Source organism: Mytilus galloprovincialis, chromosome 8, assembly GCF_965363235.1.
Source record: "Mytilus galloprovincialis chromosome 8, xbMytGall1.hap1.1, whole genome shotgun sequence".
Classification (NCBI taxonomy): domain Eukaryota; kingdom Metazoa; phylum Mollusca; class Bivalvia; order Mytilida; family Mytilidae; genus Mytilus; species Mytilus galloprovincialis.
The window spans coordinates 40345512-40371463 of NC_134845.1; the positions used below are offsets into that span (position 1 = coordinate 40345512).

General features: G+C 31.6%; 1 protein-coding gene across 1 annotated transcript; it reads left to right on the top strand.

Annotated features, from left to right (window-relative positions):
• The first annotated feature begins 8791 nt into the window (after positions 1 to 8791).
• LOC143043027 (zona pellucida sperm-binding protein 3 receptor-like) lies at positions 8792 to 25718 on the top strand. The gene is made up of 10 exons (XM_076215525.1): positions 8792 to 8900; positions 9628 to 9720; positions 10057 to 10236; positions 10986 to 11162; positions 11735 to 11911; positions 13738 to 13914; positions 19340 to 19516; positions 20378 to 20563; positions 21286 to 21474; positions 25208 to 25718. Exons 1-10 carry the CDS (start codon positions 8792 to 8794, stop codon positions 25516 to 25518), a joined length of 1776 nt encoding a protein of 591 aa, XP_076071640.1. The 3' UTR covers positions 25519 to 25718.
• The last annotated feature ends 234 nt before the right edge of the window (positions 25719 to 25952 follow it).

Consider the following 25952-nt stretch of genomic DNA (forward strand, 5'->3'; position numbering starts at 1 on the left):
CCGTTTAATTTATCGCTTGATGAAAGTCATGGACTTGATATACCTACACAAGAAATTGAGGTTATATACATTATAAGGAATGCTGTTTACGTTATAGAACAAGGTTCTATAATAAAAAATGATAAGTTGGACAGTTGGTTGGAGGATGCAATGATCTCAATGAATGTAATATATGAAACATTAGCACCAATGGCAGTGTATCCCATTGGTAGTTTAGGAAACGAGTACAAGGTGATTACATACTGTCAAATCCTTGGTAAATGCTTTATTAGTATAACTACGCTTCCTGATATAACAGTCGAAGTTAAGGTAAAGCTACCTGAAACGAGAAAATCAAATAGAAAAATCGAAGTCACATTTCATAATACAAAATATGGAAGTGGAGAAACAATCTTATTTGAAATATCCGGAAATAACACAGCAATACTAGAGTGTGCCTGTGACTTAACCGGAACTTATATCAGCAGTAACGAAACAATAGCCGTATTTACTGGTGGTAGAGATACAGTTGTGAAAAGGGGAAAGACGAAAAATACGTTAATTACACAAATGCTACCGTTGAGTACCTGGGGTAAGGAATTCATATTGATTGATTCTGATACTGATGATTTTGGTGACACTATTCGAGTAATATCTAGATACAACAATACTGTGGTAAAAATGGATGGATTTAAAACCGTGACAATACATGCCATGTCTTATTTTATAATACAGCGATCTTTGCAGAGAGGAAGCACAATATATCTGTCAGCAAACAAACCAGTTATGGTATGTCAGATTGCTGCAGATGGTTTTAAGCAGCCGGCGATGATAAACATTCCACCAGCTGCATATTATTTTACAACAGAACTGTCCATCCCATGTAAAACTCAGTATCGCATGCACATTGTTGTAAATGGCTACGACGAAACTGTTCAGTTAAAAGAAAGAACGGAGAGACATATAAAACTAGTATCACAGTCTGGGTTCTCTGTAATGCAATTTGAATCCACTGATACCAATGACATCTGTGAAATCCAGAACAATGGTATATCGTTCGCAGTTTCATATAAAAATATGACATCAAATGATTATATAGATTTTAATTATGTAGGAAATAACGCCATGCAGGTAAGAACAAAATTTGATAGAAATCAAGCCCGGGGTATAGTTACCGTATGTCAAAATATAGAAAGTTTTCGAAATTGGAAAACCGATATTTTACAAATCAATAATGTAAATCAATAGAGTCAAAATGGGTACAGAAATGTGTGCGGTTAAAGAACATGTTTTCAAAATATTTGTATATTTGGCTTCAAAATTTTCCTAATGGAAAAATATGTGAGGATCAGGGCATGCGTCAAAGGCACAAAGAAAATTACGACTTTTTCGATACATTGTTGATGTACTGTACTTTATGAAGCTTGGAATCAAACCATTAGCAAGTACTAATATTAATAATAACTTTAATATTACACGGCCGTACATATACATACATGTATGTTATCATAATCATGTATATTTTTAGTGTACTTTTTCATTTTTTGCATGCTATTATTATGAAAAAACTTTATCTTCATAGGGGCTAACTTTGAAAAGATGTTTGCTCCTCTGCGTCAACACTTTTTTAGTTTAATATACCTGAATATATACTACTTAATTTAGAAAGTAGTCTTTTGAAATAAGATAGATATGATACAATTATATAACCAAAAATAGAACATTCCATCGACTTCTGGTATTAACTGGTGTTTTGCGCCATATTGGCGCACTGTCATTTAATATGACAAACCCAGTTCTTTATAACAGTTGTATAATCATAAACATCTATCAAATATTATGAATTATCAGTTTTTCAGATGTGCAATTTAAGTTATATGCAAAAGTGTTAGTTGGTTTCGGCTACTTCCTAATTTTTTGGTTTCGTAGTTTTTTAAATTTAAATGCACACAGATGCAAAGTATGCGTTTTCTTACAACGATGACAAAATTCAAAAAGGAAGAGAAAACAAGAAGTAATCAGAACACAGCAAATCTTTCTGTATGCGTGTTCTCTCTATATTGACTATTTGTCGTTTTTTATTCTTTATTTGATTATGTGCCTCGTCTATAGAGTGTCAACATGCCATTTTGTTTGACTGTGATAACTTTTCTGTTTTTGTTATTATAGTGATTAAGATACAAACGCATTCTTGACTGCTGTGGACTGCTGTATCCCAATTTTTGCTTAATTAAGTCTGTTTGTTTTGCTCACACGTTGTTTTCAACATTATGTAATTTAACGCGACTGTCATTTTGAACATCCTTGGAGTTCAGTTTTTTAAAGTTTTTTTTTTAAATAGAGTCTTCAAACAGTACATGATTGTTTTTTATCAATTTATATTTATTCTTTAATATGGAAAAAATTTAGATTGAAGATGTAGATACAAATACACTGCCTAAAAAGCAAGATGATTCAGAAGAGATTAATGACACTACGGAAGATATTTGTATAGACTCCGACGGTATGTATACATAAGATTGGTTCATCCATTATTTGCTTTTACATTCGTATGTATATTACCTTATTTAATAAACATAAATCAAAGGAAGACAGTCCGTAAATATCAAATTACTCCCCTGTATTAAACATAAGAACATTTTCCTTCTGAAGTGACAGTTCGTATTGTTAATAGTAATAGTTCTATGGAAAAGCTGTGTTTAGTAAAACCAAGAATATTAGATGGTGTTATGATAAGTATTTTCAAAATAGTTTAAAGTAATCTAAAGTATCTATAAACAGGATCGCCTGTCCTTGTTTTGAATGGCCTCATGTATATAAGGAACAACAATACACAAACAATCTACGTCCTCCTTTTCATTCAATAACAAACAAAACAATCGTTAGTTGTCATTGGTTGCCGTCTGACATTGTTTTTCCATTTTATATTACTAGCTTTTTTTCCCATAATGTATGGTTTTACATTTTGATATTCCTGATCTTTTGTAGCTACATATAATGTTCTTGTTGGGAAGATTGTAAGTTGATATTAATTAATTAACATCCGTGTATGTAGGTTTTTGATAGATGGTTGCCTCATTTGTAATCATACTTAATCTTTTAATTTTCATTGTTATTCAACCAAATGTTTTTCACCCAGACAGTTTTTTTCAAAACTTCTTCTACTCTTAATGATAATTTACAGCATTGCGTCGTCATGAAAGTACTTAAGGTGGTACCCAACACTTTCACCTAAATTAATTTGGGTCGTTTAATTTTCATAAAATTTTGACAAGGTATTTACTTTGACCCTTTAACAAAAATATAAAAATTTCAAATATTTTGAACCAACAATTTTATCAGAAAAATTACACTGGTTATATAGCAGTTTGACAAACACCAATTTTGATCAATGAGAAGCTTAATATTCCCTTTACAACACAACGTAATTAAAACGTTTAACTGATTTTACAGAGCTATCTCCCTGTAGTGTTAGGTACCACCTTAAGTATTTAATACATTGTGTAATAGTATTTTCCAAGACTTTAAACTAATTTTAAACGCTTAAAGATAAAGCTGCAAATTGACTTCTTTGTCAAAAAAAGGAGTATTTGTGCAAGCTAATGTACAAAACAATGTGATTCTCTCTTTCTATGTTATAAACAATTCCAGGGGTACATGGTCATACCTTTTGTTTGGCGTATCGTCCTATACATTTATAATAGTGACAGTTCCGAGGAAACTATGTCTTTTAAGGATGCATACATTTTTTGTGACAAAATTCAAACACAATCAAAGTATGTCTACAAGAAAAAAGATGTTAATCATCATGCGTTTGTTCTAGAAAGACTGCATAGAAAAACATATTTAAAAGATACCAATCATTATGGTAAATGAAAAAAGGAAAAGTCCATTAAACTTGACAACACCAAATGCCTGAATATCAAATTAGAGTAAATATAGTTTTTGTTTTTGTTTTTTCAGAACATCTTGCATTGGTGATATTTTCTTTAATATTTTATATTACATAAAAAGGCTCGATTGTATCGTTGGAGGTATTCCTTGAATATTTAAGGGTACTACTATATTGACGACTTGAACGATTACATTTTAGTTAACCTAAAAACGATTGTATGATTTAGTAAATAGGCTTACAATTACATACCAATCCCCTCGACCACCTGGTTTCCCACAAGTTTTGCCTTTTTGCTAAATAATCTGTATTCTCTGTGCTTTATTTCTATTAATATGTACTATACAGATATAATGAGATTATTCAGCATTCCACGTAAGTGTGTTAGTGATATTACAAGATATGCTTTTCTCGTTTAGTTGTATCAATAGCGAATCCAACGATTATATACTTTAGACAAAATTATAACTGATTTACAATGAATTACAAAGTGCTCAATTGACCCTTTTTTCTGAGCAGTCCCTGAAAGATTTCTTGAAATCAATTATCTGATTCAATTGAAAATTAGTAAAGGTATATGACATTCCATATCATGAAAATAACTTTCAATTTTTTTGCTTAAGGATTTAGACTGGCTATTCGTATTTGTTATTAAAGTAAAAAGTAGTAATTACATTTACATTTTGTCATTTATTCCGAATCAATTTGTGTTTCAATCATATTAAGTTTTGGATCAAGTTAGATAACTGTAGTCGGTCTGGTGTAGATCTTACATATAGATCTTCTGGCTATACTTAACTTGCATCTCAAAGGAAGCGGCTTATTTATAAATTGTGTTTCAAGGGAGTGTCATCTATCTAATGGTTTTTTTTTGCAAAGTTATTTAATTCGAAATTCTCTTCTTATAACATTCTTCAGATACGACTAGCAGCCATGGATATTGTTTCATTGTTCCTTTTATGGCAACATGGAACGACGACTTCTATGAGCTTGCAGTACTTCCTGAAAATAACAGTACTGAACTAAGCGATTATATAAATGGAACCATAACGGGAACCACATCATATCCTTATAGAGGTAAAATTAATGGACAGGACATGACTGTAATAAAAATAACGTCTGCAGACAAACTTTCTATAAATTTTCTCCGGTACAGCAAGGTGGCAAACCAGGCAATATCCACTTTGTTATTCCCAATTGATGTTTTGGGATTAGAATATTACGCTGCAACTTACTGTCCACAGAATGTGTATTGCAGTTCTTATTGTGTCATCACTGCAATATTTGACAACACTAATGTAAAAGTTCTATTTCAGGATATCCATTATTCAATTAATATCACCGATTTCGGCAACAACCATTACAATGTGCATAATACTTCCAGAATTAATATTTCCATCGGAAAATATAAATATGCATTGATAAAGTCAGACAGAGATTTGACTGGAACTTACATTTGGGCGGATAATCGAGTTTCTGTTATATGTGGCGCAAGTTTCAACAACACTTCAGTCGCAGAGCAGCTATACCCTGTTCAGTTTTTCAAATCCGGATCATATCCTATTAACTTTCGACTTGATGAAGATTCGATTGCGAACTACAACATCCGTATAATGACATCATCTTGGGTAACAAGTTGTAATTTAACCATATCAGATTCTCTCCGTTTTTTTGAATGGGAAATATATCTTGATAAACCAGGACACTTCCAGCAAATATCAAAAGGAGAAATATATAACTTAGAAAAAATATCCTGCGACCAGCCTGTTTTTGTTTGGGTAACTGTAATCGACAATGCCGGCAGTGGATTTATGGTAATAATTCCATCAACTGATCACATATTGGATACATATGATTTCAAAACATTCCAGAATATAAATGCAGATATATCAGAACATAGATTATATGCATATGGTTCAAGCCTTAACACTACATTTGAGCTTTACTCCTATGTAAACACTGATATGATCGACTATAGTATGCCAATAACGCTTCAACAAAATACAACTTATCAAGCAAGTTTTAATAGCAACGTTCACGATCATGTTCTTTGGTATGGTGGCAGTTACAAAGGACAAGCTTTTGGATCATGTGTTGGAATGAAATTCTCTAAAGAAGAAGTAAGTATTAATTTATAGCTCCGTTAAAGGGAAATTAGTAACTTACGAATTCGACAAATAAATGAAATATCATTTGTCGATTATTTCTCTGAAACAAAAGACTAAAGAGTAAATCTGATATGGTTATAAATGTTCATCTGGCCAAGATTCATCTATTTTTAGATGCATCAGATAACTCGTTGATGGGTTGCTGCCCCTGGATTTGTAAATCAAATTAAATTTTGCACTTCTTTGTTTTTAATCTTGAATACTATGATACTAGCAGATAAAGATAAACTGTAAACAACAATAATGTTAGGAAAATAAAGATTTACAAATAAAACTATAATTATGACTTAGATTGTCAATTGACCTTTTAAGGAGTTATTACACTTAATAGTAAAATTTTACAATGTTTTGTAAATGTTTGTAATCTTTTACAGAATTCTTCTCCACTTCATCTACTATTAAATTTAGCCACAATTGTCTATAAGATGTCTTCATTGAAAAATGTGTCAGATGACCATGCTATCCAACCAACATGGTAGCCATGACTAGAATAGGAACATAGAGGTTTAATAAAGAGGTCTCTGGAGGAAATTGTAAAAAAAAAACAATTTCAAGTGGTCACTCTGGAAAACTAATTTTAAATAAAGATAAGGGGTTTTCAGTAACAATTGTATGACAACAATAGGATGACCTGCTTTCAAGTTTGTCTCATTGGCACTCACACCACATCTTCCTATATCTAAATACTGTCGCCAAAATAAACCAAACCTTACCTCGATCATTATAGGTTGAGTTTCTGTAAATAAAGAAAACACAATTTTCCATAGGAACTCCATTTGTGGGAGCTAAAACTGTGACACTTTTATCAGCGGTATACTACTGTTGCCTTTATATATCCTAGATTAGAAAGTTAATTTGCACTTCTATGTTAGTGCCACATGTGAAGCAGAATCTGCTCACCCTTCCTGAGCACGTGAGATCGCAGTTTTTGGTGGGGTTGGGGTTGCTAAGTCATGGTTTTCGATGTTGTGTTTGGTGTACTATTTTTTTTCAGTTTGTCTTCTTTTTTTTTTACCCATGGGGTTTTCAGTTTTTTTTTTCAATCTATGAGTTTGACTGCCCCTCTGGTATCTTTGGCCCCTTTTATTCAGAGGTCAAAACATGTTGCTGTGCGGCATATTTATTACATGTATATGTCCTGAACTTGTTTGAGTTAAAACTTGTACTAAAATTATGTATTACCCCTACCTTTACTTTTTGCCTACTTCGAAATACATTTTTCACCGCAATAGTATATTTTCATACTGGTAACAACCCCAAGTTATGTTTCTATGACATGAAACCTAGAGTTCATTAGTGACAACCAGTACGTCAACAAAATTAATTATCTATGAAAATAACATATCTCCCCCCCCCCCCCCCCAAAAAAAAAAATAGGTGTGGTTTGAGAAACAGCTGTATTTACAAAGTACAACCTATTATTCTAGAGCTATGCCAATTTATTGCTTTGAAAATAGCTATTAATTTCGCTTCTGCACTCTTACATAATTTAATGATACTCCTCCACAATACTTAAAACTACAACACAAATGCGAAATTATTGCGTTGTTAGTCATATACCGTTCTGAAGTTATGTTCATTTCTAATATGGAAAATTGCAAAGCTTGGAAGGAAGTAACGTGTACTGAGATACAGATTTCTTTTATTTTAACTTTTATATAAGGTAAATCAGTCTAAAAAGCAGAACGATTAAATAAATTATACACTGTATTTCTCAGCTACAAAATTGTTGGTTTTAACCATTCAAATATCTTTTGAGGGAAAAATGTGTCATTATTTTATTTTTAATGCGGGACGAAAGATACCAGAGTCATTAATCACAAATCGAAAATAAACTGACAACGCCATGGCTAAAAATGAAAAAGACAAACGGACAAACAATAGTACACATGACACAACATAGAAAACTTGTTGCCAATTCAACGGTAATTGATCAAGTAAAGCTTCATTTTATAAGAATCCTTATTGATTACCAAAAAATAGATATCTATGCGATCAGATAATTCTGCTCTGTGAAGTGTTACTAAACAAAAATGTAAACATTTAGGTAACAACAATAACTAAGCATAACAAATCTTTGTTTGTGGATACTTTGGTTACACTACTAGTAAGAATTGTCACGCTAATTATAACCATCAAATCTTTTATCTAATGCCGACCTAGAATTTGGTAATCAAAACGCGAGTTTCGTTTCCATAAGACTCATCAGTGACACTTGAGTGAACACAGCTAGAGATAGAAAAGGATTCAGACTTTTAAAATTCCAAAAACCTTTGCCAAATATTACTTAGGAAGAAATATATGCATTGGTGCATTCATACATGTCAAACCCCGCCACACTACATGTGTCTATCCAAAGTCAGTAGCCTGTGGTTCAATGGTTGTCGTTGGTTGATCTTTGTCATACTTGTTTTATTCAAATTGTTTCGTTATAAATTAGGCCTTAAGTTTTTTCAGTTAAATTGTTACACATTTTTCATTTCAATTACGAAAAGCATTACCGTTAAAAATTATCCTGATCTCAAAACTAAATGACTTGTAAGACATATTGTAGTGCGCTAGGAAAGTCTTATAATCAAAGACTTTGTAACGGTAGTACTGGCAGTGGAACAAGCAAGTCCTAGCTGAAATGGAAAGCACTATACCACTGAAGTTGTTCATATGGATTGTTTTGAATCAAATATCAATTATTATGTACTTGCTTATTTCAATGTTTTTCATCTTATTTTGTCTAAACGTTTCTATGAAAACAATGCATTTGTATTTGTCTTTACAGAATTGTATTCTGCATAAGACCGAAGACTCAGATTGTGATGGTCTAATACATGAGGACATTTGTACACTAGCTGGCTATAACTTCGGTAAATATATCTACACCACTTTGATTATGTCCATTGTACAGTGTAGTGTGTATTTTACTTTTTTCTTGCCATAGATTTTTAAAGTTTTTTTAATTTTTTTTTTCATTTTTTTCACCCCCTATATATATATAGCTAGGTTCAATAATTATCTTAAAAATTGAAAAACTTTTTTCAGGCCTTAAAAAAAGTATTATCTAAAGTCCTAATTTGTTTCGGGATGTCTGTAAATATTAGGCTGTCCCCCTTTTTTTTTATAAATGACTCTCGACATCCATTGGGCTTGTACAATGTATTTGATCAGAACTTCATATATATCGAGAGCACATGCTTAACTGTTTATGAACCAGAACATGCATTGTTTTGTTTGAATAATTCTTTATGATTTGATATTGTGCCTAACACTGAAACTTTAAAATAGATCCTTTCTTTCATGTAAGTTTTTTAGTCCGATATCAACACGAAGAGCGAATAAGTGATGCGTAAAAGTATGTCTTGGAAGAGGTTATCGATACGGGGCTCAGTGTATAGATTTCAGACAGTTATTCAGCTTTCAAATTTCTACCTGTTTAGTTGATGACATTTTATGGTAAGATTTATCTCCCCAATACTGATTTTTGTTTGTACATTTCCTCCGTAACCGTAAAAGAAATCGAAAAATGATTTGTACCTAATTGCTTTTTACATTGCTATTAAATTGTTATTGAGTGTTTTCATATTTTACTTCTAGTTCCAGAAAAACATTTGTTGGCTAGTGATCGGTATATAGCAGACTATGACTTAGATGGAAATTATGACGAAGACTGTGCTTTTACTCTCCCAGGTAACTGAATTAAAAAAGAAACGAGAGGGTATGGCATGTCCCTTTGTGCCTTTCTCACTTGTAAAATGAGGATTGAGTGGAATTAGAGATAACTGTACATCTTCATATGTTATAGATTATCTAACACATATTTAAGATCTGTCAAATTATTCACCTAGTTTCTCGTTTGTTGTTTTTTTTTCTTTCTTTTTTAGCCTTAATCCTAGTTGAGGCAAAATGAATGAAAAATCATGTAACTTAGTATGACCTTCGATTTTTGATGATCAGAGAATTAAATAGGCAATTTAAGACTCACATATCTTTATATTTTGAAACTGTGAGTGCTTTATATTTTAGAATGCTATGCACCTAAAATAGAAAATGGTGGAGTACATAATATCTCACAAAGTAATACGCATGTCACCTCAAACCTTAGCGGCCTATATTGTGATTGGGGATATACAGCAGAAAAAGATGTGGAATCAATTACATGCGAGGCAGATAGTACATGGAGACCTAATTTTATTTGCCAAAAGGGTAAATCATGTTTTTACTCTATATTATTACCTTGAGTACTTTAATTCTAAATTTGAGTTCTGCTTTAGGAAAATTAAAGACATACTAACATTACAGTTGATCTGTTACTTCAAAGCTTTTTAGTTTGTAACCCGAATTTGTTTTCTCTCAATCAATTTATGCTTTTGCAACATCGACTTGTGTCTTTACTTATCAGTATATACTTTAACGATAATTAACGTGTAACACCATCTCACAATTTTGCCTTTGATATGTTTGATCTATGTTGACACGGGTGGTTGTAAAGGCAAGCTTTTTTTATTGTTTATTTGCATATTGTATCTAGTAATTTTTTTAAAACAAATATTAACGTAGATATATGATATTGTATTGCTATGAGTAAACATGATGCTTTCGTAATTGAATTTTTGCTAATTCGTAAGATAATTTGATGTTTAAAAAATGAGAATTCTTATTTTAACCTTTTTTAATCTGACAGGGGGGAAATGTAGGAAATAGATATTCAAACGCAAAGTTTCGATTTTATTTTATAGACTGCTAAGACCTTGATGCCTTTTTATGCTAACTCTATTATCGAACAAAATACTCCATGGGCTATCCGTGGAAATGTGACTATGGCCTGTAATAATACTTAAAAATCTAACTGATATTTTTGTAAAGTTCTTTTTTTGTTTTAAAGTTTACAATCTGGAAGGGGCTAAGGGTAGCTTAATAGAAACTTTTGCGCATAGTTTTGTTTAATTTTACAGATTGCACTGAACCTACTGCCGTTTATATAAACTCTTACATCAACCAAAATACTTCATGGGCTGTTGGAGGAAATGTGACTATGGCCTGTAATGATGGCTACACATTAATTGGCAATGATGTAATAATTTGTCAGAACAATTCCGAATGGCAAACAGATGTCTTCATCTGCGCTAATGGTAATATGATTTTCTTTTCTATTTTTTCAGCAAATAACAAAAGCAGTATCATGTATTGATACCAACTGTAGCGCCATGTACTTATAAATGTCTTTATCAACTTCAAAGTATGTTTGATTGATGGTGTCATTTCGAAATGACACCGCTAACAATGTTATCAAGTAACAAATTAGGTATTCAACGATTAATTAGCCTAAGTGTCTTTTATCTTGACAATGATACTCTCTATTGTTAAAATATTTATGGTTTTCATTTGTCCACTTTGTATCTTTTGCCACTTTTTGAAACTGAAGCCTTTAGAAAGGGTATGTCAATTTTTAAATGTCATTGTCATTGCCTACCAAAATTTACTTTATTGAGGGTTATCGTGACAAAACAACTCAATATTAAATGTAATATGTGTTTTATGTTGCATCATGTAGTTAACACTGGCGGTTATAAAAGCGGTATTTTGTATTTTCGATTATCCGATGCTTCACAAATTAAACTGATAATTAATACAGTTTTCAATCTAATAGGGGTTAAGTGTAGTATAATAGAAACTTTCGCGCATATTTTTTTTTATATTACAGATTGCACTGACCCTGATACCATTTATGATAACTCTAACATCAAACAAAATACGTCATGGGCTGTTGGAGGAAATGTGACTTTGGCCTGTAATGATGGTTATAAATTAGTTGGCAATGATGTTATAATTTGTCAGAACAATTCCCAATGGCAAACAGGTGTTTTGATCTGCGCAAATGGTAATTCTTTTTTCTTGTTTATTTCCTCAGCAAATTAAAAAATCAGAATTGTTTAAGATATGAACAGTAGCGTCGCGAACCTAGGTGTCGTGATCTGCGCAAATAATTTTCTTTGTCTGAAAGATTCAGTTTACCAAAATCAGTATCCGGTTACGATTTAACTTGATCGCTATTTTGTGCATTTTTCCTTTGATCTTTTTTTGTGATAATTTTCATATCATGCTACTCGCTTGAGATTGAAAATTATCGCTAAAAACTAAGCATGCACGTGGCGTTGCTAACGAAATTGACATGAAATTGACATCGTCGTCATAGGTAAAATAGCAATAAACAGATTATCATTGATCATCTCAACTCGATTGCCTTTCTCGCTTTCGCCGTCCCGGCTCAAGCGAGAATATCAATCTCGTTGAGATGATCAACGATTATCTATAAGTAACGAAAAGTATTTATTATGTCTTGATTAACTTCAAAGTTATTGTTTTTTTTATTCAGGATTTAAATATGATTTGACACCAGTCAGAATGGTTTGTGTTACAAATTGGTCCATTTAACGATATACTAAGCTCTTTAAGTGTATTTCCGATGTGTATTGTAAAATTAATTCGTGGTGTAACTTCTTCCTTCAAGCATTATATATTAACCAATGTCTGTGGTTTTTTTAAAGATTTTTTTATATTTCTTCGTGTTTTCTATGTTCTTGGTAGTGCATGCTGTTTATTAGCGCTCTTGGAAACGAAAGATGTACACACAACTGTTAATATAGACTTTCAAATGTTATTCCTTTTCATAACAATATAGAATTAGGAATAATGTGTAGAAACGTTCAGTTACAAATATATCAAATAAAGGCATCAGTAGTATACCGCTGTTGAAAGGTCATAAATCGATTGAGGGAAAAAAATCCGGGTTATAAACTAAAACCGAGGGAAACACATGAACTATAAGAGGAAGCAATGAAACAACAGAAACATTGAAGTGCAACCAAAAAAAAAAAAAAAAACAACATACAATGCTACATACATGAAACTAGCTATAACAGAGTTCAAATAAAGTGAACTAATTCAGTGAAAAAAACACTTAACTCAAAAACATATAAATTGATTAAATGTTTTTTTTTTAAATATACAAGATAAAAAATAGCAGAGGCTACAGATTTGGGAAAGGGTAAAAAATGCGGCGGGGTGAAACATGCTTTGTGAGATCTCAAACCTCCCCTTAACATCTAAGCAATTTAAAATAAACAAACACACAGCAATGCGCACAGTTTGTTTTCAAATTAAAAGAAGTCCGAGGATGAGGAAATCGTACAACTGATTAATTTGCAAACCTTAAATCAGATAGAAACATCCTCGTCATGACAAAATTTGAAACAAATGAAACCAAATAATCAAAGGCCTATTTCATGTCAAAACAATCAACAAATATGAAAGGCAGCGAACAATGACAAATACTAAACAACAGGCTCCTGACGCTGGATAGGAACTTATCGAGTGTGACGGGTTTGGATATGTGTACTAAACCTCAACAATCCCCTATAATCTTGGACAGTGATCGGACCTTTATAGATTAGTACGAAGTCCGTTCTCCGACTAACGTAAGAGGATGTATAATGTATGTGTATGATCACTTATAAGTAAGTTTATACCATTCATACAGCGACAGGGTAAATTGTAGATCATTTCAGGGAATTTTTTGATTTTGAGTATAATTAAATGAAAGTCATGTTTTTATACATTTAAGTGAACCGTTTTGTAAATAGGTCAACCTCACAAAGAAATGAGTAGAAATTTACAGACTAACACACATCGTATTTTAATTTACAGATTGCATAGACCCTGTAACTGTTTATAACAACTCTGTTATCAAACACAATACATCATGGGCTGCTGGAGGAAATGTGACCATGCTCTGTGACGATGGTTACACATTAGTTGGCAATGATGTTATAATTTGTCAGAACAATTCGAAATGGCAAAAAGAAATATTCTTATGCGCAAAGGGTAATACTTATATATAGATACTATATATGCCCTTGAATTTTTACTAGATAACATTTTTGTTCGCTTTGGGAATTCCGTATATCGTCAGATTATCGGAATTCCAATGGGGACTAACTGTGCACCACTTATTGTGGACCTGTTTTTGTATTGTTATGAGTTACAATTTATGACAAAAATAAGCAAAGACCCATCGAAACAACATCTGATAAACAAATTTAATAATACTTTTAGATATTTGGATGATATTTTGGCTCTCAATAATGGCGACTACAGTATGTATATTAAAGAAATTTATCCTTCTGAACTAACTTTAAATAAAGCTAATACTAACAATGACCACTGTCATTTCCTCGATCTTGATATCTATATCACTAACAGAAAGCTGAATACTAAAATTTATGATAAAAGAGATGATTTTTCATTTCCTATCGTTAATTATCCATTTTTAGATGGTGACGTTCCCTTGTCACCATCTTACGGTGTTTATATATCTCAACTTGTACGATTCGCTCGTGTATGTAACAATGTTTTAGATTTTAACGAGAGAAATTTATGTATTACTGAAAAATTATTACACCAGGGTTTTCGATATCACAAACTAGTCAAAACATTTACTAAATTTTATCATCGGTATAAGGACATCATTCGGAAATATAGCTCAACATGCAGACTTCTTATACGTTCAGGTATTTCACATCCATTTTTTATGGAAATATTCTTTATAAAGCACAAAGGTGTCAGTATTCACCTCAAAAACTAACAAAACCTTTGAATAGACTTATTAAGAAGGGATATAGTTACGATACTGTTGTCAGGTCATTAAAGATTGCATATTTTGGCGTTAATATTGATTCACTTATAGGGTATTTGCATCGGAACTAAACACATTTATTCAAAAACTAGTGGTTGGCATGGCACGGGTTATGTTCTTCTCATATATGTTATGATGGTATGATACTAAACCCCTAACGGGAAGGATTGTGCCTGATGTTCATATGATGAAATCATAATCTTTCAGTTAGTTTAATTGAAGTCTGGAGCTGGCATGTCAGTTAACTGCTATTAGTCTGTTGTTATTTATGTCTTATTGTCATTTTGTTTATTTTCTTTGGTTACATCTTCTGACATCAGACTCGGACTTCTCTTGGACTGAATTTTAATGTGCGTATTGTTATGCGTTTACTTTTCTACATTGGCTAGAGGTATAGGGGGAGGGTTGAGATCTCACAAACATGTTTAACCCCGCCGCATTTTTGCGCCTGTCCCAAGTCGGGAGCCTCTGGTCTTTGTTAGTCTTGTATTATTTTAATTTTAGTTTCTTGTGTACAATTTGGAAATTAGTATGGCGTTCATTATAACTGAACTAGTATATATTTGTTTAGGGGCCAGCTGAAGGACGCCTCCGGGTGCGGGAATTTCTCGCTACATTGAAGACCTGTTGGTGACCTTCTGCTGTTGTTTTTTCTATGGTCGGGTTGTTTTCTCTTTGGCACATTCCCCATTTCCATTCTCAATTTTATTGTTCTGTTTTTCATAAAGCAGTTATTAATCAATACAGTGTTCGGTCATTATTTGTCTGTGAGATAAAAGTGTGTTCATAGACCATCAAGGAAATGGCAACATCAATTCATTGCATAACTGTACATCCTCTGCTTCTCACGCTACATCTAATTAGAAAATATATAGCTGATTGTTTATTTCCAATCAATATGAGTCTTACTTAGGATTAAAGTGTTCAAAATTATTTATCAAAATAGGTAGCATGTAATTTTCTTCCCATCATTTATGAAGTCATTTGAATAGAGAGTTACAGTTATTGTATTTTTCCGCAACTTATACGGTGACATATAGTTGTTAATGTCTGTGTAATTTTGGTCTCTTGTGGACAGTTGTCTCATTCGCAATCATACCACATCTTCTCTTGTATATTTATATAGCTGTTACTTACAACTGTCATGTGTACATGTTCCAGGCTCGTGCCGCTGAAAGAGGTCCCTTTTCAAGTTTGAAAATAGGTGAATAGGTCGGAAAAACTATCAGAAATATATATGATAAAAAAAACAGTAAAGTTCCCACTACTTTTTTGGTAAACTTTCTTGCTATTCCCGAGTGTGTTTTTGTGATTTATGCAATTTTATTCATGGACTAGCTAGCATAAAGAATTACATGTACTTTAAATGTATAAAATACATTTTTTCTACAATGATATATAATTAGGAATGGAAATTAAAAGCCTAATTCAAAAACATAAAAAGGATTTTTTTATTTTTATCTTTAAATATCCTCGAAAATAACTGCGTTTGAAAGCATCTTTTAATATAATTTACACGTATATCGAAATGTGTTCATACCAATTGTCCCGCTTAATACCGAACCCGCGTTACCGCTTAAAAATTAAGACATTACACAATCAAAACAAAACAATTTTGTTTATTACAGATATTTTATCATATCCACGGTTGAATGCACAATATCCCCACCAAAAGAACCGTCTACTGTTAGAGGTGGGACGACAGCCTAGATGTAGTGTGCAAAAATAATAATCACTTGGTACGGTTTCAGCTTGCGTATTGTAATTTTAAATAGTATAGATCGATTCGTGTTTTAAAATCAAACAAACGCTACTGCTTGCACTGATGATCAAAAAATTACTTTTATATATATATATATAAAAAAACACTGTATTTGTTACATGTTATTGGTATTAAATTGTATATTTTGAAGATCATATTCCGTAATGTTATGCCCTGAATTCTATTCGATGTCTATAAAGCAAATAAAATCTATTTGTACTCGTAACAAAAAGGAGAAAAGATTGGGCGGCCTCTCTTCAATTTTGTCCAGTTACCAAAGTAAAATCAAAATTAAATTCTCCGACAATGCACATGGTGATATATTGTATATGTCATTCCAACACTTACACTTGTTCTTTTATTTGTGTGGCAATCTTAATGACCATTTTAATTCAAAGCTTGGATTTGCATCCTTCATTCTCCAGTACGTTTGAATTTCTACATACATCACAGTCAGTAATTAAAGTTGTGTGTTAAACGTCAATACGAAAGCAAACAATCCATAGTAAAAAAGATATTTAGAGGGCACATTTGTATCTTTCGTCTGACAGCACGTATACACCACAGTTATCGTAAATTATATAAACATATACAAAACATCGAAAAAAAAATAATTATTTTTTAAGACAAAAAAGTGAAAAGAACTGACAAGTGCGGGTAATCCATGCGCCTTGCCTCCTTTATGTTTCGATATCTTAAAAATTAATCATTCTTTTATCTATTATAACACGTGAAAACTACACCGGTGAGTTCCATACATGTCATAAACTTACAGCTGGTCCTGAACATGCATGAAGTATTTGCCACTGGACTTTAAACAACAATCAATCACACTACAACTTAAAATATATATAGTTGTGAAATACAAAATGTATATTATAATGATACATTTAGATAAATAAATAGAATACAAATAAACACTACTTTATATAACTGACACAATTTAAAGGAATACTCTCTAAACTATATAAGTAGCTATATATATATAGAGAAGCGAAACGTTTCTTTTGAATACTAAACAAACTTCCTAACAGTACATGTTTTTTTAATGGTTTTACATGCGGCGCTCAAATATTTTGCATGGTCTTTTGGTATAGTGTTTAGACATATATGATATTGTAAGAACCTTTAACGTATATAATAGATTCACATTCGTTACTTTGCTTAATATAAAAAAAAACATAAGCATTAATTTATATTAAAAACTGAAGGTCAGACATCACTAATACGTGTTCATTCATTCTTTATTAAAGTTTAGACCTTTTTATCAAGAATGATGATGAGAGTAATTGTAAAATATAATAGGCATGTACTTTCTTACGTTATGGATCATTGATTTTGTTACCTGTTGACCCGGTTGATTACTAGCACGTGCCATTGAACTCGACCGTTTTAACTAAAACAGATTTTATTTTAAATCAACGCCATATATATATACAAAGTATATACAAAGTACTATATACATATTATATGGATAAGAAAATAAATATTATAAGGATATATTGTTTGAATGAAAAAAAAAGTTATACGGTGATACTTTAACACCGTCCCGACAGAGACTGAATGCAGTATATGATCAGGTTTCGGGATCCGGGAAGTCTTTTTTTCGAATTTCCGAATGTCGGGAATATTTTTTTCCAACTTTAATAGAGTAACTCGCACGAAAAAAAAAAATAAACATACCAAAAAAAGCAACAGCTTCAACGGTAAACTAGGACATATATGAACAGAAAACGAATTAAAGAAACTGTCATGCATAAAACAAAAATATGCATGACTATGTTAATTTGCCTCCGCTGCATTTCTGTGGATTGTCTCATTAACAATCATACCACATCTCCTTAACTTTTTTAGGTTACGTTTAGGATTTTCCGTTACTAATCTTCAAATACAAAAAACATTTTTACCGGTGTTCACAACATTTCAAGGTTAAATTTATGGCATACATTCTGGTGTGTATACAATTAATGTACGTCCTTGCATTTAATTATCAATATATATTTATATAAACTAACATTTATTAAAAAATAAACAACATATATATATAGACGAATAATTTATTAGTTCCTCAACAAAACAAGAAAAGAAATAAAGAATTAACACAAGATTTAATTATTTTTTTTTAATTATTCAAAATATACTTCAAATTCTAATAATAAAATACAAATATACATGTATTAATCTAAAATGCATTATCGAGTAGAAGGGGCGCAACTCGTGGTATCAAACCGGTATACTGAACGGATCTAAACAGGGTCTGAAAATTTTGAATGTTCTTTTGTATCCATGGTCTGTTTTGGTCTGACACGGTCTTAACGGGTCTAAACAACCCGCTAGACGATTCAGTCTTTTCCGTCTTGACATGCCTTAACGAACTGATTAATCTGATGAGGCTATCGATCTGAACGGCGACTTAACGATCTTAAATATCTTGACGATTTTTTCTAGCGGTAAATCCAGTCAATCAAGATGTGATCAGACCAAAATGACCGTTTCAGACTGAAATCGTGCTACTAGTGTTACATGTATATTGTTTTCTGTCGATACAATTCAAAACTAAACATGTTCAGCTACACGTAGTTCATATCGTATTGCTATTAATTATTATTAAATTGTGAGATGTTATCCTGTTAGACTGTCCAACATTTAAAACAAGTGCATTAAAGATTTATTCAGTAATCAAAAAAGACAAAAACAACTAGATTCAATTCGACGGAAAATGTTTGAAAATAAAATCATATAACGTTAGTTGCCCGTAATTATCAAAGTGAACCATGTTTATATGGTTTTAATCTTACAGGGTAAATGGTAGCACAAAAGAATCTCACACGCATCATTCTTCTTTTTTTCAGATTGTGCAGACCCTGAAACTGTTTATAACAACTCCTACATCGAACAAAATACATCATGGGCTGCCGGAGGAAATGTGACCATGGGTTGTTATGGTGATTACACATTATTTGGTTCTAGTGTTATAGTTTGTCTGAACAATTCTAAATGGCAGGAAGATATCTTTACATGCGCAGAAGGTATATAAGACAACTATTTTCGTTTTTGCCAACAGTATAATTACATATTTGTTTTCTTACAGAAATTATTTTATTATATTTAAGATTCGATAATTGTCATTTATACCGGCATTGCGTATACATTTGCTTAATCAATTTCACATCTTTGCAACACGAAGATTTGATTTGCCTATCAAAAGGACAACTAAATGTCCTAAGCAGATTTGGAAGATAATTCTGCAGTGGATTGTGCCTTCCAATTGTTTTGTTTGAAGTGCCAATGACAATATTTATATTATTGTTTGTTTCTTATAAATATTTCGTATGTTAAAGGGTGTATTGATAACGTTAATTTTGGCGCAATTTTCTGTCAAGAGCATTTTAAAACCTTACCGTTGAGTCAATATTCTCAGCGTTATCTTGACAGTATACAATGATGAGTTCTGATCTCAAAGAATTGATATACGTAGATTGGTTCAAACACTATAGTTTATTAATATAAGCATTTTGAGTCGAGGTCAACATTTTGCTTTGTAAAGGATATTACCATAAAGATTGGCAGTGACACATGTGAAATACCTGAACATATAAGATGTCGGCAGGTTGAGTTATATTTACAAATGATGTCCTTGTACCGATGATAAAATTTAGTAAATATTTTGACTAGTTTGTGATATCGAAACCCATGGTTTGTAATTTTAAATCATTGTATGTGTATGGAAATAAATAAGCTGTTTTAGAAGTATATAAACCATTTTGTACTATGAATTATTCATTTACACTACCAATATTAACAAATGCTTATAAAAGACTGACAACTACACATTAAAATCTCTCATTTCATTAAAAAATATCTTTACAAGTTTCTTTATGTTAATTCAGGTTGCATTGTCCCAACAACTGAAAACGCGTACATTGTAAACTATAAGGAAGAAACTATGTTTCAGTATGGGATGACAATACAATTACAATGTAACTCTGGAACCACCTTAACCCCCAAGTATAGCTACGGAGAAATAACATGTGAAAGGAGTGGTAATTGGTCAAAACAAATCACCTGCATACCAGGTATTTATCACCTTAAAATATAAAATATTAGACACAAAATGATTGTCCACTACAGATTATAAAATTGTAATGAAAATGTACTTAGATAAAGAATAGACCCCATTCTGATTCATTTTAGACCTCAAAAAGACAAGTTGATATTTATTGAAATTCCTCAACAATCGTAAAGTGTGCATTGTTTTTTCTACATGGTACTGTACATTCCTGATACACAACTACACAACTTGAACTTAAATTGTAAGAAGCATTCATTTGCAAAACACGACGAAAACTCAAATAACATTACTCTAAACACTACCCTATGACATGGTTTGAATGATAATCAAACATAAAGTATACATTGAAGTATTGAGTCAAAGATGTGCGCTCTTTGATTAAACTCCATATCGATGCAGAAGATACAAACGAGAAATTCAAACTTAGAATTGAAGAGAAACTGACATACAACTAATAAACGAGAACTGACGATAAGAAAACCCAAGTGCACAACACTTTATTGATAGCTTAACTTTTACCACATCGATAGTGAACTTAGGTTCTCCGGATAGTTAAGCAGATTCCTCTCATCCTCTCTAATCATTGTTGCATGTGGCGATTAGAGGTGCACTATCCTTACTTCCTGATACACACTAATAGATAAAATTCATACATTGATGATACAAGAAGCCCGGATGCAGCAATATAAATTTTGTATTGATATCTGTTACTATAAATATTTGTAGACTGTCCAGATCCAAGAACAGCTTTGCATGCTCCTCATGCGATGGTTAGAGGTTTCACAGATCAATCTTCAAAAGCCTTTGGTATATCATATGAATTTAGGTGTAGAATATTCTACACCATGTATGGGGATGGTCGTATTGAATGTCTTGCGAATTCTACATGGTCCCAAATAAATTTTGAGTGCAAAAGTATGTTTATTATACTCATATATATACTCACATATATTTTTATAGATATTTTCTTTTGATATACAGTTGATTTATTTCTGTAAATTAGAAATATGAGTAATTAAAAGATGATTAAAGGTCAATTTACATCAGGACATTATAGAATATATTGACAACGAAGATGAAGAAGGAATTATATTATTTTTGGATCAACAAAAAGCTTTTGATAGGGTTGAATGGGAATGGATAGATTTTGTATTGGAGAAATTTGAATTTGGCGGGAAATTTAGAGCATGGATAAAGATGCTATTATATAATGCTACTACGTGTATCAAAACTAATGGATTTGTATCAAGATACTTTTCTATTACTCGCTCCGCTAGGCAAGGGTGTTCAATAGCGCCTCTGTTGTATATCATACAAGCTGAACCCATGGCATGTGCGATAAGGGGTGACATTAAAATAGAAGGATTAAAATTACCAGGAGGGGGAGGGAACTTTATAGAAACCAAATTATGTATGTTTGCAGATGACACCCAGGTATTTAATAAAAATGAAAAATCTGTAGAAAATACTTTTAAAGTTTTGTCCTTATACGAAAAAGCTTCGGGTTCTAAAATAAACTATGACAAAACAAAAGGCTTACTATTAGGGGCTTCTAAAAGAAAACGATTTAAATTTGATAAAATCAAATGGATCACAGGCAATGTTAAAACTTTAGGGGTGTGCCATGGTTATGAAATAGATGACAATGATATTTGGAGAAAAATAATAGAAAAGGTTAAAAACTGTGTACATGTATGGAAAAGTAGGAAGCTTACATTTAAAGGTAAAACACTTATAGTAAAAAATATGATACTTTCTCTTTGTTCATACGAGATCGAAATACGAGGAATTCCGGATAAATATACTAAAGAGCTAAATAATATAATTTGGAACTTTATATGGGACGGTAAAGTGAACCAGGTAGATAGAAATGTCTGTTGTTTGGACGAAATAAAAGGGGGGATGGGAATGGTAAGTATAGATACGTTTATAAAAAGCAAACAAACAAAACTAGTATATCGTTTAATTCATGAGCCTTTGGAAAGCTGGAATGCGATCGGTAAGTATTGGCTTCGGAAATTTGACGAAAAATATAATGACACTTTTTTTGTATGTAAATGTTCAAGTTTGAACGGTTTAGATATGAACCAACTACCACAAGTTTATCAGAAAATTATAAATACGTGGTCAGGATTTATTCAAAATGTTGAAATACCTCTATATAAAAGTGCTATTTTAAATACGAGGTTATTTGGAAACTTTTCTATTCGTTTCAAAAATAAACCATTGTTCTACTCTTCTTTTTTAAAAAGCGGTTTCACAACTATCCAGGACATTTGGAATTTAGAAACTACAGATTTCATCAGCTGCAATGAAATTTATAAGAAGTTGATTGATCGAAGAAATTGTATTTCCGAATTTTCAAAAATTAAACAGGCAATTCCTAAAGATTTCGTGCAAATTTTGAAATCTTGCGGAAACCAGAATTTGCAACATGAAAGTAAATTAAGGATTTCAAATGACCTTGAGATCATTAAATTAAACAACCAAAAAATCAAACCATCAAAGTTAAAACTCAATTATATTCGTACGGTTTTAAATAAAGATGTATCTCCAAAATGTCAAATTAAGTGGGAGGAAATATTTGGAACAAATATACCTTGGGAAAATATGTGGTCGGGACTAAAATTTTTGAAAATTGAAAATAAAGTAAAAGAATTCCAATGGAAATCCTTGCACAATATTTTATATACTGAAGAAAGATTAAAAAAAAATGAAGATATCAAATGGAAAATGCCACATTTGTCAAAATGACAATAATATAGAAACCCTGCAACACTTATTTTTCAGTTGTAGTACATCACAGTTAATTTTAAAAAACCTCCAAGAAATACTTATTAAGTCAAAAATAGGAATAAATAAATCTTTTGGTGAAAAGGAGGTTCTATTGGGTAAAAACACAGGAGAACTAAAATATGATAATTTTTTAAACATAATAATCATATATTTTAAATGGACACTATGGAAAATTAGGAATTCAATAAAATTCAATAAAACGCCTAAAACACCACAAGATATTTATAAAATCTGGAAACAAAACTTGAAATATAATCTAAAATTTGTTCTTCTTTTGAAAGGCGTTGATATCATTGATAAGACAAAATTGGAGTCTGTAATAATGAAACTTTAGACATTTTATATAGTATAATACAGCTTGAGTCAAAGTACATTTTTTACGGTTTATAGTATTAGAATAATGATTGTATCAAAAACAAATGATCAAACAAAGTATTAGCCTATCATGGTTATTGTAGTAAATGCACATCTTTTATGTGGGTATCTTATAATTATTTACTTACTATTTTGAAATTAAAGTGTAGAACTGTTAGATGCTTCTTACATTATATGGATATTATATTTTTTACACTAAATGTATTCCAAGGTTAAAAGTGGATAACTTTTTTTATTGCCTTCTATTTCCCCTGGATAGATGGTTTCTTTTTGTAAACAGGGACCCTTAGCCTGATCCTGGACGACTAAGGTAATTGTACACAGGAAATATTTTGAAATAAAACGTTTATATGTCTTAAAAAAAAAAAAAAAGGTCAATTTACATGGTCACTCAGTTAAAAAAAGGATCGTGAAAGTAAGGGATAGTGCTTGCTTCAATATTTGGGAAAAGGGGGGGGGTCCTCTGCATGAAATCGAAAAAGACATTAATGTACAGCTAAAATACTCATTAGAATTACCAGGTTCAAAATTTGGTACATCAGACGTTTACAAATCCTGTACTTGTCTTTTAAATACGTTTCATCAGCCATGCTCTAATCAAGACAATTAGAAAGCCAATTTGAATACGCGAATACGCTTAATATAACTGAAAATTTCAAAATTTTTTGTCAAATACTACTAATGCAATCTTTGGAGTAAAATCAAATTATAGAGCTGCGAATAATTCAACATATTTTTTCTTTCATTTCCTCACCTATCTAAACAATGCTTATTAGAAACCTTATCACTTATGACGTAATTCAAATATAAATTGCATCATAATTTCTGTCATATATTTACATCAATCTTTTTTAATTCAGTTAAATTCGATTTAAGGCTTCGACAATGGCGAATCATCATGCAAGTGTTACATCTAATTTATTTCGTCTTTGTTACCCTATGGTGCTCATAGAGATTCATGGACCAGACATTAAACAGATGTAACATACAATTGACAGTATACAAATTGAGTGAAATCTGGTCGTAATATCCTGCACATGAACGTTTGAATTTTAAAAAAGTAAAACCAGGGATTAATTAAATCTAGTACAGTATCAGAACGGTGTGAAAACAGGTTTTCTTGAGATAGATAATTCCGGTGGTGTTATTTTATGTCTGCCGACACGCTGTTGGCTCATCATTGAAAGCCGTGCAGTGACTTATTATTGTTTTCATAATTTTCCTTTCGTGGCTAATGAGAGAGGCCAAATTATAATATCGTGAAAATGTACATGGCTTTAATTATGGAAAGTAGCAAAAGTTAAGTAAAAAAATACTGAACTCCGAAGAAAATTCAATCGTTAAGTCCCCAAAATCAAATGACAAAACACATCAAACGAATGAACAACAACTGTCATATTTCTGACTAGGTACATGCATTTTCGAATGTAAAAATAGTGGATTGAACATGGCTTTATGACTGATTTTTTTTTTGTAGCATGCAAATGTCCATGTCGGAGAGTTGGAAACCCTCGTTACGAAAATGTTACAAAGGAAGTTGTTCAGAAGATAAAAGATGAAACTGAAAAAGATTTGGCAGTGCAGAAGAATTTGACATCAACATATGTTAGAAAAAGAAAAAGTGCAAAGGATGATCGCCCAGCTGCAAAGTCAATTGGTGTGTTCGGTATTTTTATCATCACAGTTATAGTCGCAGCAGTCGTAGCTTCTGACTATATCATTTTAAAAAGACAAATCATGCAGTTTTATACCAATCTAAGAAATATTGTTCGTCGAGTCAGGCGATAGAAAAATAAACATAAGAAAAAAATATTATATCAAAGTGTTGAAGGTCAGTAGTGGACACAAATGCTATGAAGAAAATATGAATCTTATATAGTAAAGCTAACAATTCTATAGATGAAGGATTATAATTTGTTATTGTCTTATTTCTACATACATGTATTAATTATTACAGAACCATATCATTACCATCATTATTATGCATGATCGAGAATTATTTGAGACTTGTTTCTTTATTATTATGAGGTTGACTTCATGCAGGAACTTCTTAGGAAGAAAGATAAGAAGTTAGCAATATCCTTTAACTCTACTTTCCGCTATATAGATGACGTTCTTTCACTAAACAATTCAAAATTTGGTGACTATGTGGAACGCATCTATCCCATCGAATTGGAGATAAAGGATACTACAGATACAGTTAAGTCGGCTTCATATCTTTA

What these genes read in the sequence shown, in the direction of transcription:
- LOC143043027 (XM_076215525.1), top strand. Translation starts at nt 8,792, where the DNA reads ATGCATTTGTATTTGTCTTTACAGAATTGTATTCTGCATAAGACCGAA. An exon ending in ACTAGCTGGCTATAACTTCG is followed by an intron (nt 8,901 to 9,627) that starts GTAAATATATCT and finishes TTTTACTTCTAG; the next exon opens with TTCCAGAAAAACATTTGTTG. An exon ending in ACAAATCACCTGCATACCAG is followed by an intron (nt 20,564 to 21,285) that starts GTATTTATCACC and finishes AAATATTTGTAG; the next exon opens with ACTGTCCAGATCCAAGAACA.